General features: G+C 36.0%; 1 protein-coding gene across 1 annotated transcript; it reads left to right on the top strand.

The window, feature by feature from the left end:
• The first annotated feature begins 1,013 nt into the window (after positions 1-1,013).
• On the top strand, positions 1,014-13,917 carry LOC123553730 (uncharacterized). Its single transcript, XM_045343328.2, has 3 exons — positions 1,014-1,286; positions 8,956-9,131; positions 12,501-13,917. Exons 1-3 carry the CDS (start codon positions 1,261-1,263, stop codon positions 12,605-12,607), a joined length of 309 nt encoding a protein of 102 aa, XP_045199263.1. The 5' UTR covers positions 1,014-1,260; the 3' UTR covers positions 12,608-13,917.
• The last annotated feature ends 1,845 nt before the right edge of the window (positions 13,918-15,762 follow it).

Genomic DNA, 15,762 nt, shown 5'->3' with positions numbered 1-15,762 from the left:
TCTGGAAGTTTTCTTAACACTAGATTCAATGATTTCACATCTGGTTGCTCAGTTTGTATGACATCACTGAGGGAATTAATTTTTCCACTCATTGTCTCCAGCCCACAATTTATGTCTGTCCTAATTGTGTCAATGCGTTCATCTAAATCTTTATTAACACCTTTCAATTCAGAGTTTACTCGTTTATCAATACCTTGTGCCATTTTTTCCATCAATTTAGTTGTTATCTTCTGCTGCAGATCAGCTTCTAAAAGGTCTATTCTATCCGATAAGTTTATATTTACACATTTTACATCCTGTGGTAACGAGTCCTGTTTCTTCAAGATCAAGACATATGTGGGGTCATCATGATAAATATGGGAACTCGGTTAACGCCTCGCCCTCCATTTATGGTACAGACCCCACATATTTCCATGGAGAGGGTCACTTACCAATCATTAATAGTGAGGTGACTAATAATTATTATATAAAGTAATTATAGAATTTATTCGTACGTGAATTTTGAACATCCTGATGTATTTTTGCGAGGTGGAATGCTATGGTCCATTTACTATCATGCAGTTTAGTTGCATAAGGTTCTATCTTGACTGTGCTTTATACATACGCACAACTCATAATTTTTTTTCAACGGCATTAGTCTCACTGACATTTTAATAGCTAAATCAAAGCGTGTATATGCAATATTTATTTCTTTGAAACTCTAACTTATAAAAAGAATGTCTCAAATTATTCGGTACATTTTCACTCACATAAAATGCTAAAGCGACACAGATTTAATAATTGTATTTATCATGCCTTAATTTTTATGTAGCATTTGAAACCATTTCATTTTGTCAAATCTTTTCAACATCTGTTTAATTACGCAGTTAACAGCCAGTTCCTACCCACAGTAGCTTTAACGGAAATACCGCGTGCGTGCGAATATCTATAACACTGCACTGCATGTGTAAAAGATAAATAATTGCTTTTATCGCTAAATATATCTAACAAAAGCGTGACATTAACACAATCATTATTACTTCAATTAAATATAAAACATCAATAATTCACACTACAGTTATGGATGTAAATATAATGCGTCGTGACAAACTCTTACTCCAATCAAATAGTTTCTATGGTGATATACTGCAAAGAATAATATTAATGCTGTTCCATATCGATTCTTGAAGAAAGCACAACTTACTCTTTTCTAACGTTGTCGTGATTTTAAAGATATGGATTGTTAAAATTACTAGGATATTGTAGCTGGCTAAATATGGGATGTTTACCTGGAAGTCTGAATTAAGGTGAGGTATCAAGGTTACTCAATAATCGTATTCCTCGTTTGGCAAAAATATAGCTTTCATCAATCTAAAATAATACTAAATATGAAATTGAATCTCAATACAACTCTTTTATTTGTTCCTTTTTATATGTCATACACAGGTGACACAGAGTTACACTCGTGTTTCTACCGTGTGTCCTGAAAAGTGGAATGGGGAAATAATGTTATGGTAAGAGAAGTGATGATAGATAGAGAATATTAGGTAACTGTCTTTCTGAAAATATAAGTTTACCAGGTAAACCGGAGTAAAGTTTATCCACCCAAGGCTCTGCTGCGATAAAACTATAACAATTTAACATTACAAAAATGATAGAAATGCAATGTTCCTTTCAGCGATACCAGTGTTCTTGCAATAGTCAGGCTTACCTCAGTTAATTTTGGCAAAATGATTTCTAACAAATCATTAAGTTCACTTGCGTTTGGAAAGTCCAGTCTTTGTTTTGACTGAAAACGCATTTAAAGGGGAACGCTCAAGAAGTGTTAACCTGTGTTTAAATGATAAATATCATATTTTATATCATGTTCAAAGTGTTATACTAATTAACATTCTACAATTAATCATTAATTAAATTAAGTATTTAAACATGCACATGTATCTTGAATATTTCGACCAGGGGACGCAGCCATTGTCATGAAATATCACTCGAATTATTCGGTTTTTATCCAAAATGCAAGTTGCCACGGAGGATTTTAAGAATTTCGATATCAGTGTAAAATATACCTAATCACCTATGATGAAAACTTTTATTTCAGTTATAGCTTATCATTATATATATATATCAAGCAGAAAAATAACAGAACCAAACGTGATCTACTTAAATAGATATTTGAAATTACCGACCCTTACCCCAATGGTAGATTTTACCGTAGTGCCAGGGAAAAGTGTGATTTTTTTTCGCAACAGGTAGAATCTTTTTTGTTAAATGATGCAATATTGGTCATATTTTGATGATACAACATTTATTTTCGGCATAAATTTTGTGAGAAAGACATATTAAAAAAACATATTTCAAAATAGCGGATATCCTGGGAAAAAAACGCTCGTACATCCTTAAAACAACTTGCTATAACTGTAAAATGTTGGATCAGGGTCGCAGCGAAATCAAAGCTCAAATCGGGATTATTATAATGAAAGTCTGTATCTTTTAACCTGCGTGAAAATTTAAATAGTTTTGATTTGTCCGTCTTCTAGCACACATCTATATGGCCAGTTATTACGTTACACGGTAACACCGCACCCTAGCATGCTAATGAAGCTTTTTAAGGGTACACACGTTTCAGTTCCAAGTTCAACCTCTAGTGATTGCATTGTGTTGTTGTCTACCAGTATATTCAAAAGCAGACCTTGCTAAATCGATTCGCCAGGTAAATTATTTCACGACGGTACATAAAGAATTTTTTGTCATTATAAACAAGCTCTACAAAAGCAAGGACATAAATATCAGATTATGCGTCAAGTGTTCGTATTTCATAATGGTTGTCAAGGACGCTATTGTATTTCTTATTTTCTAAGATCACACTGGCCATAGCTTTATCAGATCAAGTGGTTCCAACGTTGTTTGAGCGGTGAATTTTACGCCGATCAGATGGAGAAATATGGCCGATACTACAAATATCCGGAATTGTAAGTACGAGTTAAAGGAATTTCTACCCGTTAGATAACGAATCAAATGAAAACGATGGGTGCACCTGGAGCGCAAATGTGTCTATATTTTAGCACATGTGTCTATTTAGCTGAGATTTGTGCCGTTTATTTAAACACTTATGTACAGTCCGGCGGGGGAAGGAGATTTTTGACAGTTTTTGACAATATCGCCTCAAATTTAGTGTTTTTCGGGAGCAAGTAACTGTTAAAACACTTTTTATGTAAAGGGCTACCTCTTAAAACAAAGCGTGTGTATTTTCATAGAATTATTCAGGGTTGTTTCTGAACAATCGGCCGAAAACCTAATACAACGCCGTTTCGAGTGGGTCGCTATGCAACGCAATCAAGTGGATACCGTTCTGTGTCTTACTTGCGAAGTCTTATTCGTCTTAAAAACAGTCATTATTTTCAAAGTCTAACAATGAATAAATTAATTTGGAGAGTTTTATATCATCATAATGATCCCGCCATTTCTAATATATTGTACTTTTACATTTTTATGCTCACTTAACATTTCACATATTTTTGCGGACATTGTCAAAAAACATCAACACATTTATAAACATAAAGCAAGGATGAACATCGAACAATATCATTAAGTAAATAATAGTATTAGTTCGTTAAAACAAGAACCAGTTCACGGATATTTTTCTCCTACACGAATGGAACTGAACAGCATGCCGAAATCGGGTTGACTCTTTAAATCAGTATAGTTACAGTTGGTCACTTTTAATCCCTTAAAACCAATACATTGTGATTTCATTACTGATTTGTTGTGCATTTAAGCTGTTCATACAAAATAAAATAAAGTTTGGTCCATGATAAAAGTATTGATCAGTTGTTTGTATATATTTTCATTCATATTCCTGGTGAAACGTTCATTTATTTTCAGAGAGATAAATCACAGAGACCGTTAAAATTGGCCAGGGAAAAGGCAAGATTTTATTTGTCCTCCAGAAAACAGAAACGATGTAATAAAACTCTATGGCCGCCCTTTAAAAATGAAAATACAAATGAAATACAGACACCAATGAAAAAAAAAGTTTTGTTGGAGACAGTTAAATAGTACAACTGTAACACGTCTCTCTTAGTATTGCTAGTCCGTTTATTTTCTTTCATTGGTGTCTGTATTTGATTTGTACATTTATTATAAGATTCTTTCACTGGTTGTAGGTGCAGATGGGAATATCCGGCCTCGAGGTAACTGTTTAGGCGGTAACGAGGCTCCCTGCCGAGTTACCGCATAAACAGCTACCTGAGAGCCGGATATTTCCATCTGAACCTATAACCAGTGACAGAATCTTTTTCTTGCATACCGATATCAGAAATAATAATAAAAATAAAATCAATCGAACGGCTTTCTTTTTAGAACTATTTCTTATGGCAGTGTATTTAAACAAAGCGCGGGAAACCAACGTCCGTGAACAGGAAAGACGTCATAACGTTTCAAAACAAACAACAATGTCTAGTTCCGGTTTTGTTTTATCAGTTGCAGCGTAACGTTATAAATTTTTGATAAAATAACGTGATTTGAATCGAGAAATATACTATCAGGAACCAATTGGAACTGTCAAGGTATTGAATTTTTATTCCGTTTTTTAAATAAAATATAAATTACTACATAAATTTCCTACATATATGTAGTTCGTTATACGTCATTTACAGCACGAGAGTCATCTTACACCCCGGGGTGTAAGATGGATTTTTCCAGCACCGGTAAAGATACCGGAAATCCCCGTCTGGTATGCAAGAAACATTGATACCACACCCATTAAAAACCGTTCACTTTAGCTGTGTCTATCCCTCGCTACTCGTGTATACTAATACAAAAATGGTTGGAAGAAGGTCAGCGTACGTCGTTGAAGTACGGTCCTATATTAAGAATCGTTGTACTCTTGGCATAGGGTGTAAAGACATTTTTGATGATATATGTTCTGTTTATGGGCATAATGAAATATCTTTTTCGACAGTTATACGTTGGTTTAAGAAATTCAAATGTGGGTTAGTTTCAACAAAAGATGAACCACATGGCCGTCGGCCGAAAACAGCAACGTTTGCCAAGATGGTTGCTAGAGTGAAAGAAATAGTTGCTACTGATGCAAGATACTCCGCTAGGCAAATAGCTAGTATGATTGGCATCTCATAACAGCAGCTCATACAATTCTGAAACGTAATTTGAAAATGAGGAAGATTCCCCATCTGTTGACAGATAAGCAGAAAAAGGCACGCGTGCAATGCGCAAACTTGTTGCTTAAATAGTTTCCAAATTACAATGCACGATCTTTCGCAAATGTCGTCACTGGTGACGAGACATGAGTTCACTTTTTCGAGCCCAAACGAAAGATTCAGAACAAAAAATATGGGCAGCAAAGTCTAGCAAAAGACCATGCATTGCAAAGCGGACCATGAGTGTCAAGAAGGTAATGTATGCCATATTCTCCACAACACTGGGTCCTGCCATTCAGGTTGCTGTTCCTAAAGGCAAATCCGTAAATTCGAAGTTTAACCAGACTAAAGTTTTTCGAAAACTGAAGAAATATTTCAAAACTCGAAGACCCGCAACTGGTTTGTCCAATGTCAGATTGCTACATGAAAATGCGTCATCACACAAGGCGTCTATTGTACAAGACTTTCGGAAGCAGGAAAAGGTTGTTGTGCTCCCTTCATCACCCTCCTTATTCGCCTGACCTTGCCCCGTGTGGCTTCTTTTTGTTCCTTAGGCTCAAGAATACCTTTCTGGTCGAAACTTTGTGCAGCGCAAATACCTCGGTTCTGCAATATTCCAGTGTCTTCATAGTATACCTAGAAAATACTACGAGAAAGGCTTCAAGGATTGGATTAGAAGACTGAAATTTTGCAAATCTGTTGGAGGTGAATACTTCGAGGGGACCAAATAAAATTTTCATTGAAATCTATCAAGGATACATTTTTATGTGCTCAGATGCATTCATATTTGAACAATCCTCATAAAGAGTCAACCCGCTTTTGGCATGCTGTTCAGTATACCATTCGTGGAGGAGATAAATGTCCTTGAACTGGTTCTTGTTTTTACAAACTATTACTATCATTTACTTAATGATATTGTTCGATGTTCATCCTTGCTTTATGTTTTTTTGTTGATGTTTTTGACAATGCAAAAATATGTTAAATGTTAAGCGAGCATAAAAATGTATTATATATATTTAGTACAAGATATTAGAAATGGTGGGATCATTATAATGATATAAAACTCACTAAATTTATTCATTGTTAGGCTTTAATGACTGTTTTAAGACGGATAAGACTTCGCAAGTAAGACACAGAACGGTATCCACTTGATTGCGTGCATAGCGACCCACTCGAAACGGCGCTGTATTAGGTTTTCGGCCGATTGTTCAGAAACAACCCTGAATAATTCTATGAAAATGCACACGCTTTGTTTTAAGAGGTAGCCCTTTACATAAAAAGTGTTTTAACAGTTACTTGCTCCCGATAAACACTAAATTTGAGGCGATATTGTCAAAAACTGTCAAAAATCTCCTTCCCCCGCCGGACTGTACAGAAGTGTTTGCATAAACGGCACAAATCTCAGCTAAATAGACACACGTGCTAAAATATAGACACATTTGCGCTCCAGGTGCACCCATCGGTTTCATTTGACTCGTTATTTAACGGGTAGAAATTCCTTTAACTCGTACTTAAATTCCGGATATTTGTAGTATCGGCCATATTTCTCCATCTGATCGGCGTAAAATTCACCGCTCAAACAACGTTGGAACCACTTGATCTGATAAAGCTATGGCCAGTGTGAAGATATACGTCTTCGTTTCAGATTTCAAAAAAAAAAAGTTGAATTTTTATGCCAAACAGAAAGATATTAAACATTTATGAAATTGATGCAGATACTTAAAAATTGTAAGTTTATTTCTAAATCTACATAACAGTCTTGAACAAGTTTCGCCGTGTAAAATTTTCTGTATTTAGAAATCTGCGCTATACAGTAGTTTTCTCGTGATCGAGGATTTCCCAGCCAGAAGCAATCATAAATAGCATAATCAATAACGATATAGAATATTGTGAAAGCTACTCTACATTCATGAAAGGACTTAATATCTTTTGTATGTTTAAGATATCATCTAACAAATACATTAAAGTCAAATAGAATATCACGAGCAATGGATTATCATTAGAATAAAAATGTGCAAAAAAAAATGTTTCTTTTTTAAATTAAAGACAAAACGTTTAGATGTTGCATACATTTCATGCATTAAGGTGATTTGATTCCGTTCTTGTTTTTAGAAGCGGAATACCAATTTTAAGAGAATTGCATATTGTTTTCGATTATGCTTTACAAAACAACCCTGCTGATGTTTATAAAAGTTGCCGAGAAATATAATATTCTGCTGGCGTTATTCTGCTATTCTGCTGGTGATTTTCTGCTATTCTGCTGGAGTTATTCTGCTAGTGATTTTCTGCTATTCTGCTGGTGATTTTTTTCTGCTATTCTGCTATTTTTCAAAACTCTGCGGTGATAAGTTTTAATAACTGTTTAGTGTTCTGCTATATATAGTTATCATTTCGCTATCTGCTGTGATTTTAATTCATGATTATTCTGTAGTGAATTTTCTGCTTTCTGACTGTTCGATTTTAGATATCGTCTTTCTTCACACAAACATTATCGTTTAATTTTAAAACGCGGTAGTAGCATATACGAAGCGACAGACTCATCCCTACTTTTAAGGGCATCTTGTTTTAACCATGATTTCTCCAAGGCCATAAAAACATTTAGGATCGGGCCAAAAATTTAGGGTAGTTCAGGATACCGGAAACAAACCATTTTTACCCCCAATATAAGGAGAATGCAGCGTGCTTGGCAGGTCCAGCTACCCGAGGTTAGATGCACAACGAATTTTCTGTCTTAAAAGGAAAACAGGGAACAAATGCAAGTGAATGATAAAACATTTTTATAACGCTGAAACTGTGTTTTCAAAAAATAATAAATGTATCAATATTGTGTTTCATCTTTCATTGTAAAATTTGTATAATGGACTCGGTTCCTAAGTTTGGATCAAGCATCTTGTGCTACGCAATGATTATCTATCCAAGTAGATGATTGCATTAATCTACAAACTCAGCAAAGAACAGGGCGTCATGTCTGTTGTAACAGACCCAGATGTTAGAGGTGTATATCAAAACAAAACAAAATCAGGCCTTCGAGTGGTTTGTCGTCTAATTCATCACGGTTCAGAGTTTAGACATGGTTATGCTTGATTTACAGACAACATTTCTTATCTATCGAGGAGAAAGCAAACTGTTCATTTCAATAATAGGCAATCAAATTAGAAAGTCAGTTGCATTGGTCCTAAAGGCAGTACAGTTTGGTCCCCAAGGTAGAACAGTTTGGTCCTTTATTTTTTCTTTGTTACATAGATGAGATGAGATGAGTATAAGCATCAGTAAAATTTGTCAATTGCTTTTATATCCTAATGACAGCAATTTGATTTTCACACAAAGACCCCGAAGTAGTTGCTTTAGTAATTGACCTCGACGATTAATTAGTAGATAAATCTTTAAACACATATTCTATTTTGATCAAAGCGAAAACTCTCAGAAAAAATGAGTTAAGTATCATGGATATAATACTCGACCACAACAATCAGTAATATAATAAGATGTTTTACTGGATAAGGATTTACCTGGTGAGTTAATTGCAAGCAATTTTTTTCAAGAAACATTGTTTTTGTTATATTTCTTGTATACAGATAATTTCCAAAGAACATTTTCTGACTCAGATATAGTTTACATTGAAAACAGGCCTAGGCAGCTATGACTCGATCATTTGTTAATAATAGTTTTCACAGCGATTATGCTTCCAGTCTACATGATCGCTTTGATAAACAAAAGGATGTTCCAACAAACCAGGTTATTCAGGGTTTATATATCTGTGACATAGTACAACTCTCCGTGTGAAATATCTGTGTCAATTGTAGTCTTATTTAAATTTCAGATTCAAACTACTGTTTTGCTCAATGACTTTTATAATGGGTTGTTCCTCGTCACGTGCATCACATATTAAGGTACCACGTACCTACGATGATGTCAGATCTCCTGAAGAGAAAGATGGCGACAATAACGGAAGAGGAGTGCCGGATGGACAAGAGAAATACACCGACGTCCGCGAGCGTATGAACTTTTATCTCCTTTTTTTAAAGTTATTGCTCGTTAAAACATGACAGTGGCTATATCATAAAAAACATTATATCATCATTCGAGTTTTATTTCTAAAAATCATGTAACGTCAAAATAACTTGTTGGGATGAACTACGTTTGTACTTAGTTATGGCCGCCGATCATGGTCGTTTTATAGGCCTGAGCCTAATTCAGTAACATATTTGGACATACGACGCGGAAGTTAAAAAGAAAAATTGGCCATGTTGACCCTAACTGGCTTATCAGAGTACATTGGCAAGCAATGTTTCGTGAAAACCAGTATGAACTGACGTTGTGACTAAAAGGTTGAGGCCAGATTACACATTTTATAACTTTGTCTATGAAATAGAAAACAAGGACAAAGTGCCAATAGGCCTTAGGACAAAGTGCCAGTAGGCATAAAGACAAAGTGCCAATAGGCATAAAGACAAAGCGCCAGTGGGCATCAAGACAAAGTGCCAATAGGCATAAAGACAAATACCAATAGGCATCAAGACAACGTATCAATAGGCATCAAGACAACGTCCAAATAGGCATAATACAGTACCAATAGGCATACAGACAAAGTACCAGTAGGCGTCAAGACAAAGTCCAAATAAACATACAGACAAAGTACCAGTAGGCATCAAAACAAAGTCCAAATAGGCATACGGACAAAGTGCCAGTAGGCATCAAGACAAAGTGTCAATAGGCATAAAGACAAAGTGCCAATAGGCATCAAGACAAAGTGCCAGTAGGCATAAAGACAAAGTGCCAATAGGCATCAAGACAAAGTGCCAGTAGGCATAAAGACAAAGTACCAATAGGCATCAAGACAAAGTCCAAATAGGCATACAGACAAAGTCCCAGTATACATAAAGACGAAATACCAGTAGGCATCAAGACAAAGTCCAACTAGGCATAAAGACAAAGTGCCTGTAGGCATCAAGACAATGTCCAAATAGGCATAAAGACAAAGTGCCAATATGTATAAAGGCAAAGTGCCAATAGGCATAAAGACAAAGTAACAATAGGCATCACGACAAAGTCCAAATAAGCATAAAGACAAAGTGCCAGTAGGCACCTTGACAAAGTACTATATAGGCATAAAGACAAAGTACCAATTGGCACGAAGACAAAGTACCAGTAGGCATAAAGACAAAGTACCATTAGGTATAAAAACAAAGTGCCAATAGGCATAAAGACAAAGTGACAATAGGTATCAAGACAAAGTGCCAGTAGGCATAAAGACAAAGTCCCAATACGCATAAAAAACCCAATATGCATAAAGACATAGACCCAGTAGTCATCAAGACAAAGTCCAAATAGGCATAAAGACAAAGTGCCAGTAGGCATCAATACACAAAGCACAAATAGGCATATAGACAAAGTGCCAGTAGGCATCAAGACAACGTGCCAATAGGCATAAAGACAAAATACTAGTGGGCATCATGACAAAGTCCAAATAGGCATAAAGACAAAGTGCCAGTAGGCATCAAGACAGAGTACCAATAGGCATAAAGACAAAGTACGACTAGGTGTAAAGACAAAGTCCAAATAGGCATAAAGACAAAGTGCCAATAGGCATAAAGACAAAGTGCCAGCAGGCATAAATACAAAGTGCCAGTAGGCATAAAGACAAAGTCCCAATAGGCATAAAGACAAAGTGCCAGTAGGCATAAAGACAAAGTCCCAATAGGCATAAAGACAAAGTGCCAGTACACATAAAGACAAAGTGCAAGTAGGCATAAGACAAAATGCCAATAGGCATAAAGACAAAGTACCAATAGGCATAAGACAAAGTACCAGTAGGCATAAAGACAAAGTCCCAATAGGCATAAAGACAAAGTGCCAGTAGGCATAAAGACAAAGTGCCAGTAGGCATAAGACAAGGTGCCAATAGGCATAAGACAAAGTAGCAATAGGCATAAAGACAAAGTACCAGTAGGCATAAAGACAAACATGTTGAAGAGGTGTCATGTATATCTGTTGATAATATGGCTTCTTGAATGTATGATTTGATCTGGAGGGCCTCTTGAGTGTATGATTGATCTAGAGGGCCTCTGAGTGTATGATTTGATCTCGAGGGCCTCTTGTTGTATGATTTGACTAGAGGGCCTCTTGTGTATATTGACTAGAGGGCCTCTTGTGTGTATGATTTGATCTGGAGTACCTCTTGAGTGTATGATTTGATCTAGAGGGCCTCTTGTGTGTATGATTTGATCTGGAGGGCCTCTTGAGTGTATGATTTGATCTAGAGGGCCTCTTGAGTGTATGATTTGATCTCGAGGGCCTCTTGTGTGTATGATTTGATCTAGAGGGCCTCTTGTGTGTATGATTTGATCTGGAGTACCTCTTGAGTGTATGATTTGATCTAGAGGGCCTCTTGTGTGTATGATTTGATCTAGAGGGCCTCTAGTGTGTATGATTTGATCTAGAGGACCTCTTGAGTGTATGATTTGATATAGAGACATAGTTTTGTATACAAGATAACACAGTTTCAAGCCTGACATAAAAGATAGTAAAGACAAATATTCTGCCTAAGTTTAAGTTCCATCAGATACAAATACTTTTAAAGTGTCCACACGGTCTTCTATTAAGATTTGACCTAGTCATCTAGTTTCGTGCTTGGGGACCTCCGTGGCCGGGTGGTAAAGATCGCTGACTTCAAATCACTTACCCCTTACCTATGTAGGTTCGAGCCTGACACTGTGCATTGAATTCTTCATGTGAGGAAGCAATTCAGCTGGCTTACGAAAGGTTGGTAGTTCTAACCAGGTACCCGCCCGTGATGAAATAATGCACCTGGGGTCTTCCTCCACTAACAAAAGCTCGTAAGTCGCCATATGACCTATAATTATGTCGGTGCAACGTTTAACCCAACAAAACAAACAAACAAACAAACAAACTAGTTTCGTACTCGCACTACTAATAAATCAACCCTCGCGAAGGAATATCGTTTAACACTGTACCGATAAGGGGAAGTACGACTGTGTTTGAGTTTGCTAATAAACAAGATCTCACAAAATTACGTTAACCTACGGTAACTTGTCATGTTCATGTCACTTAATAGCTGATTTAGTTCACCACTACTTTTAGTACTTATTTCTTTCCAGTATATGGAATTTATGCAGATCAGGTCTTTGTCATGTACTTTGGTCATGAATGTATTACTTAAATTCCATACAGTAATAATGATTGATGAGCTGCTTTCCAAGTCTGTCGGTTAATTTTTGTAGGAAAATAGTAACTTTAGATATAATGTCTAAAACTGTACAACCTTTGAATTCCAAATACCTTTATGTTAGGTTTATCTGAAGTATGTTTGTCTTAAATGTTCCGTGTTTTATTCTGTTTTTGCAGGTACGATAACACATCAAGAAACGGTCCGAAAATATCGCCAGTGCCAAGTTACACAGAGTACCTATATATCTGAATCTACGACATCTTTAGAACAAAGTCTGACATGAAAACAATTCGAAAACTAGACATTTCCTTTATAGAAACTTCTGAATGGTGATGCATATTAAATGCCGCATTTGTTAACAACGAAAGTAAACAAGACATATGATTATAAAACTAGCTTTCGTCTATTGTTCAGTCAAAAATAATAAAATTTCTAATAAGATCCCCTGTAAGCATAGAACGCAACCAAGCAACAGCATTCTGGGATAGACCTGGTTTGTTCATGAGAGGTAATGAAATGCGCAGCGCCCCCTAGCGTCGGCTTAAAGCGGAATTTTATTTAAGTAAAACTGAACGTACTCCGTCATCCAAAAAGGACCAGAAAATATAACAACCTTGAGTCTATTTCCTTTTTTTGGGGGGAGTGGGGGTGCATTTATATATACTACACTAAGCCTGGTATATTAGAAAGAATGATTGAATGAATGAATGAATGAATGAACGAAGGTCATATGTAAGGTCATATAACTCGAAAGAGAAGTCAAACGGAGAGAAAAACGCTAAAATATCATTCAACTTTCCTATAGACTTACTGAAAAACAAGTGGATGAGGAACATTATTTCAAATTGACAAGGAAATTTGTCTTGCCAAGGAATTAAACTGGTTATCTGCCGATTCGTATAGCGAGGTTATTATGTCGAACTAATACTTTGTTTTATTCAAATGTGATCAATCCGATTTTGAATGATGATGTAATAAATATGTTCAAAACTTTATTATCTGATCATTGACACTTACTGATGTTCATTGGGTGCTTAATGCATGTTAGATTTTGGCACTAGATTTATTTCTAAAAATTTATTAATTAAAGAACGACTCCATTTCATTCGTGAAATTCATTACAAATAGAAGTTTGTGAAATATTGTTATTACCTCCAATTTGCCTATGACCACAAGCAACACGTGTTTTAAAACCTTCTGTGTTTTTAGATTATTGGAACACCTAAACATCAATCCGTTGGAAATGTAAAACTAGAAAAAAAATACTGAAATAAGAAGAAATTCTCAACTTCTTAAAAGTCAGCAAGTAAAGACACATGTTAATGACAGATTATGACAGCTTATGTTCAGTCAGAATGTGCAAATTTAAGTGATTAGGTCAAGTAAAGCTGTCTTGATTTGTTTAGCTGTAAGACTTTATGATTTGACAAAATGGCGAGGTGATGACATTAAATGCCATGTTGCTATGTTACCCTATTTTCTACATAAAGTCTGGTTATTTTGTTGTGATTTCAGTTTTACTGGTCAATGAAAAATATACCATTCTGAGATTCGGTAAAAATAGACAGTCAGGAGGAAGAATAGATTTGGATTTCCAAGTGATAATATGGTGGTTCTCCACTAGAAAATAATCTGATACTGTTTAAAATATGTACTTTAGTTGTTAACGTCAGGATAACCTTTGACGAACTTGACGTTGTATGGTTCTCCAACATTAAAAGTATAAAAACAGAACATTATGTCTATTGGGGACAAATACCTAAAATTGCTTCTTCACCTGATTCTAAGTAGTTTGATCATACTGAAGAGAAATACATGTATAGATATGGAGTGTCTCACATCATACAGCAACACTTTGGCGAAGGCAGGTCTTAATTATATATATAACTCATCTGACATGAGGTGGGAGAGTGTTGTCCGACTCGAACAAAATCCATCTCCTTACGGACAAAAACATAAGTTTGAATGTTTCTCCAACATCATCACTGGCTCTAAAGCTGATGCTAGAATGGGCAAATTTTGCTGTCAATACAAGAGCAGAAATCTAAAATTTGCTTTTGCTTCGAGGTTGAAGCGGACGATACATTACTGTAACTATCATGGACTGTTTCTCGTGAAGTTGAACATTCTGTAATATCATGGACTGTTTCTCGTCATTGACATTACGTAATCATGACTGTTTCGTAAGTTGACTTCGTAATATCATGGAGTTTCTCGTCGTTGACACTGTACTATCATGGACTGTTTCCGTCAGTTAACATACGTAATATCACGGACTGTTCGTCAAGTTGAACATTACTGTACTATCACGGACTGTTTCTCGTGAAGTTGAACATTACTGTAACTATCATGGACTGTTTCTCGTCAAGTTGAACATTACTGTAACTATCATGGACTGTTTCTCGTGAAGTTGAACTTGTGCTTTAATCAGCTGTCTGCTTATACTGAGGTTTAAATGTCAGCTTGTGTTGATGAGAAAGCAGCATAATTTCAGGTGTCGAGTCCGATTTACATGTTGAAGAATTTGTCTCAGTCCAGCATCATCATACTTTGTCAGTTTTGCATAATATACATCGAGTCACTATTTCCCTTGAATCACCATAATTTCAGACTACATTACGGAAGCACATTTTTGACCGAATTACTGACCTTATTCCTAAAAGAACCTTCTATGCACGTATCACTCGGCAAGTTGGAAAGTATCGGGTGATGGGCTTACTATCATTCTATAGTTTCAACATTCTTGGTCAAGTGGTTCTCAAGTTATTGATCGGAAATGGTTTTTCATGTTCAGGCCCCTGTGACCTTGACCTCTAATAGAGTGCCCTCAAAATCAATAGGGGTAATCTACTCTGCATAACCAATCATCCTATGAAGCTTCAACATTCTGGGTCAAGTGGTTCTCAAGTTATTGATCGGAAATGGTTTTCCATGTCCAGGCCCCTGTGACCTTGACCTTTGACGGAGTGACCAAAAACAATAGGGGTCGTTTACTCCATAAGTCCTGCCACCCTATGAAGTTTGAAGGTTCTAGGTCAAATAGTTCTCCAGTTATTGATCGGAAATGAAGTGTGACGTACGGACGGACAAGGCAAAAACGGGCCTAAAAATCATAGGTGCTTTTTATTGAAAATAACGCTTACGTTTTTAAATTCCTCTCAGGGGTTTCTTTTCCCACAAAGAAATAAATAACACGACCTATAAAATCTTGGATCTTGAATTATCTGCCCTTGATAAATAGAAAATACTAAAATATCCAATTTTCAAGGGCAGATAATTCAAGATCAAGGCAAGAGAATGTGCATTTTAGTTTTTATTTCTGTTTCAGACTTCATTTGCAGTCAGTATACAAAGTATAAAGAAGTTCGGTCTATGGAAAAGACCAGGACTTTGCAGTATCATTTTGTCATGTTCATAGTTAAGGCCATTTGCAAAAGT

The sequence above is a fragment of the Mercenaria mercenaria genome, chromosome 7, assembly GCF_021730395.1.
Source record: "Mercenaria mercenaria strain notata chromosome 7, MADL_Memer_1, whole genome shotgun sequence".
Taxonomy (NCBI): Eukaryota; Metazoa; Mollusca; class Bivalvia; order Venerida; family Veneridae; genus Mercenaria; species Mercenaria mercenaria.
This window is presented reverse-complemented; position numbering and strand designations above follow the sequence as displayed.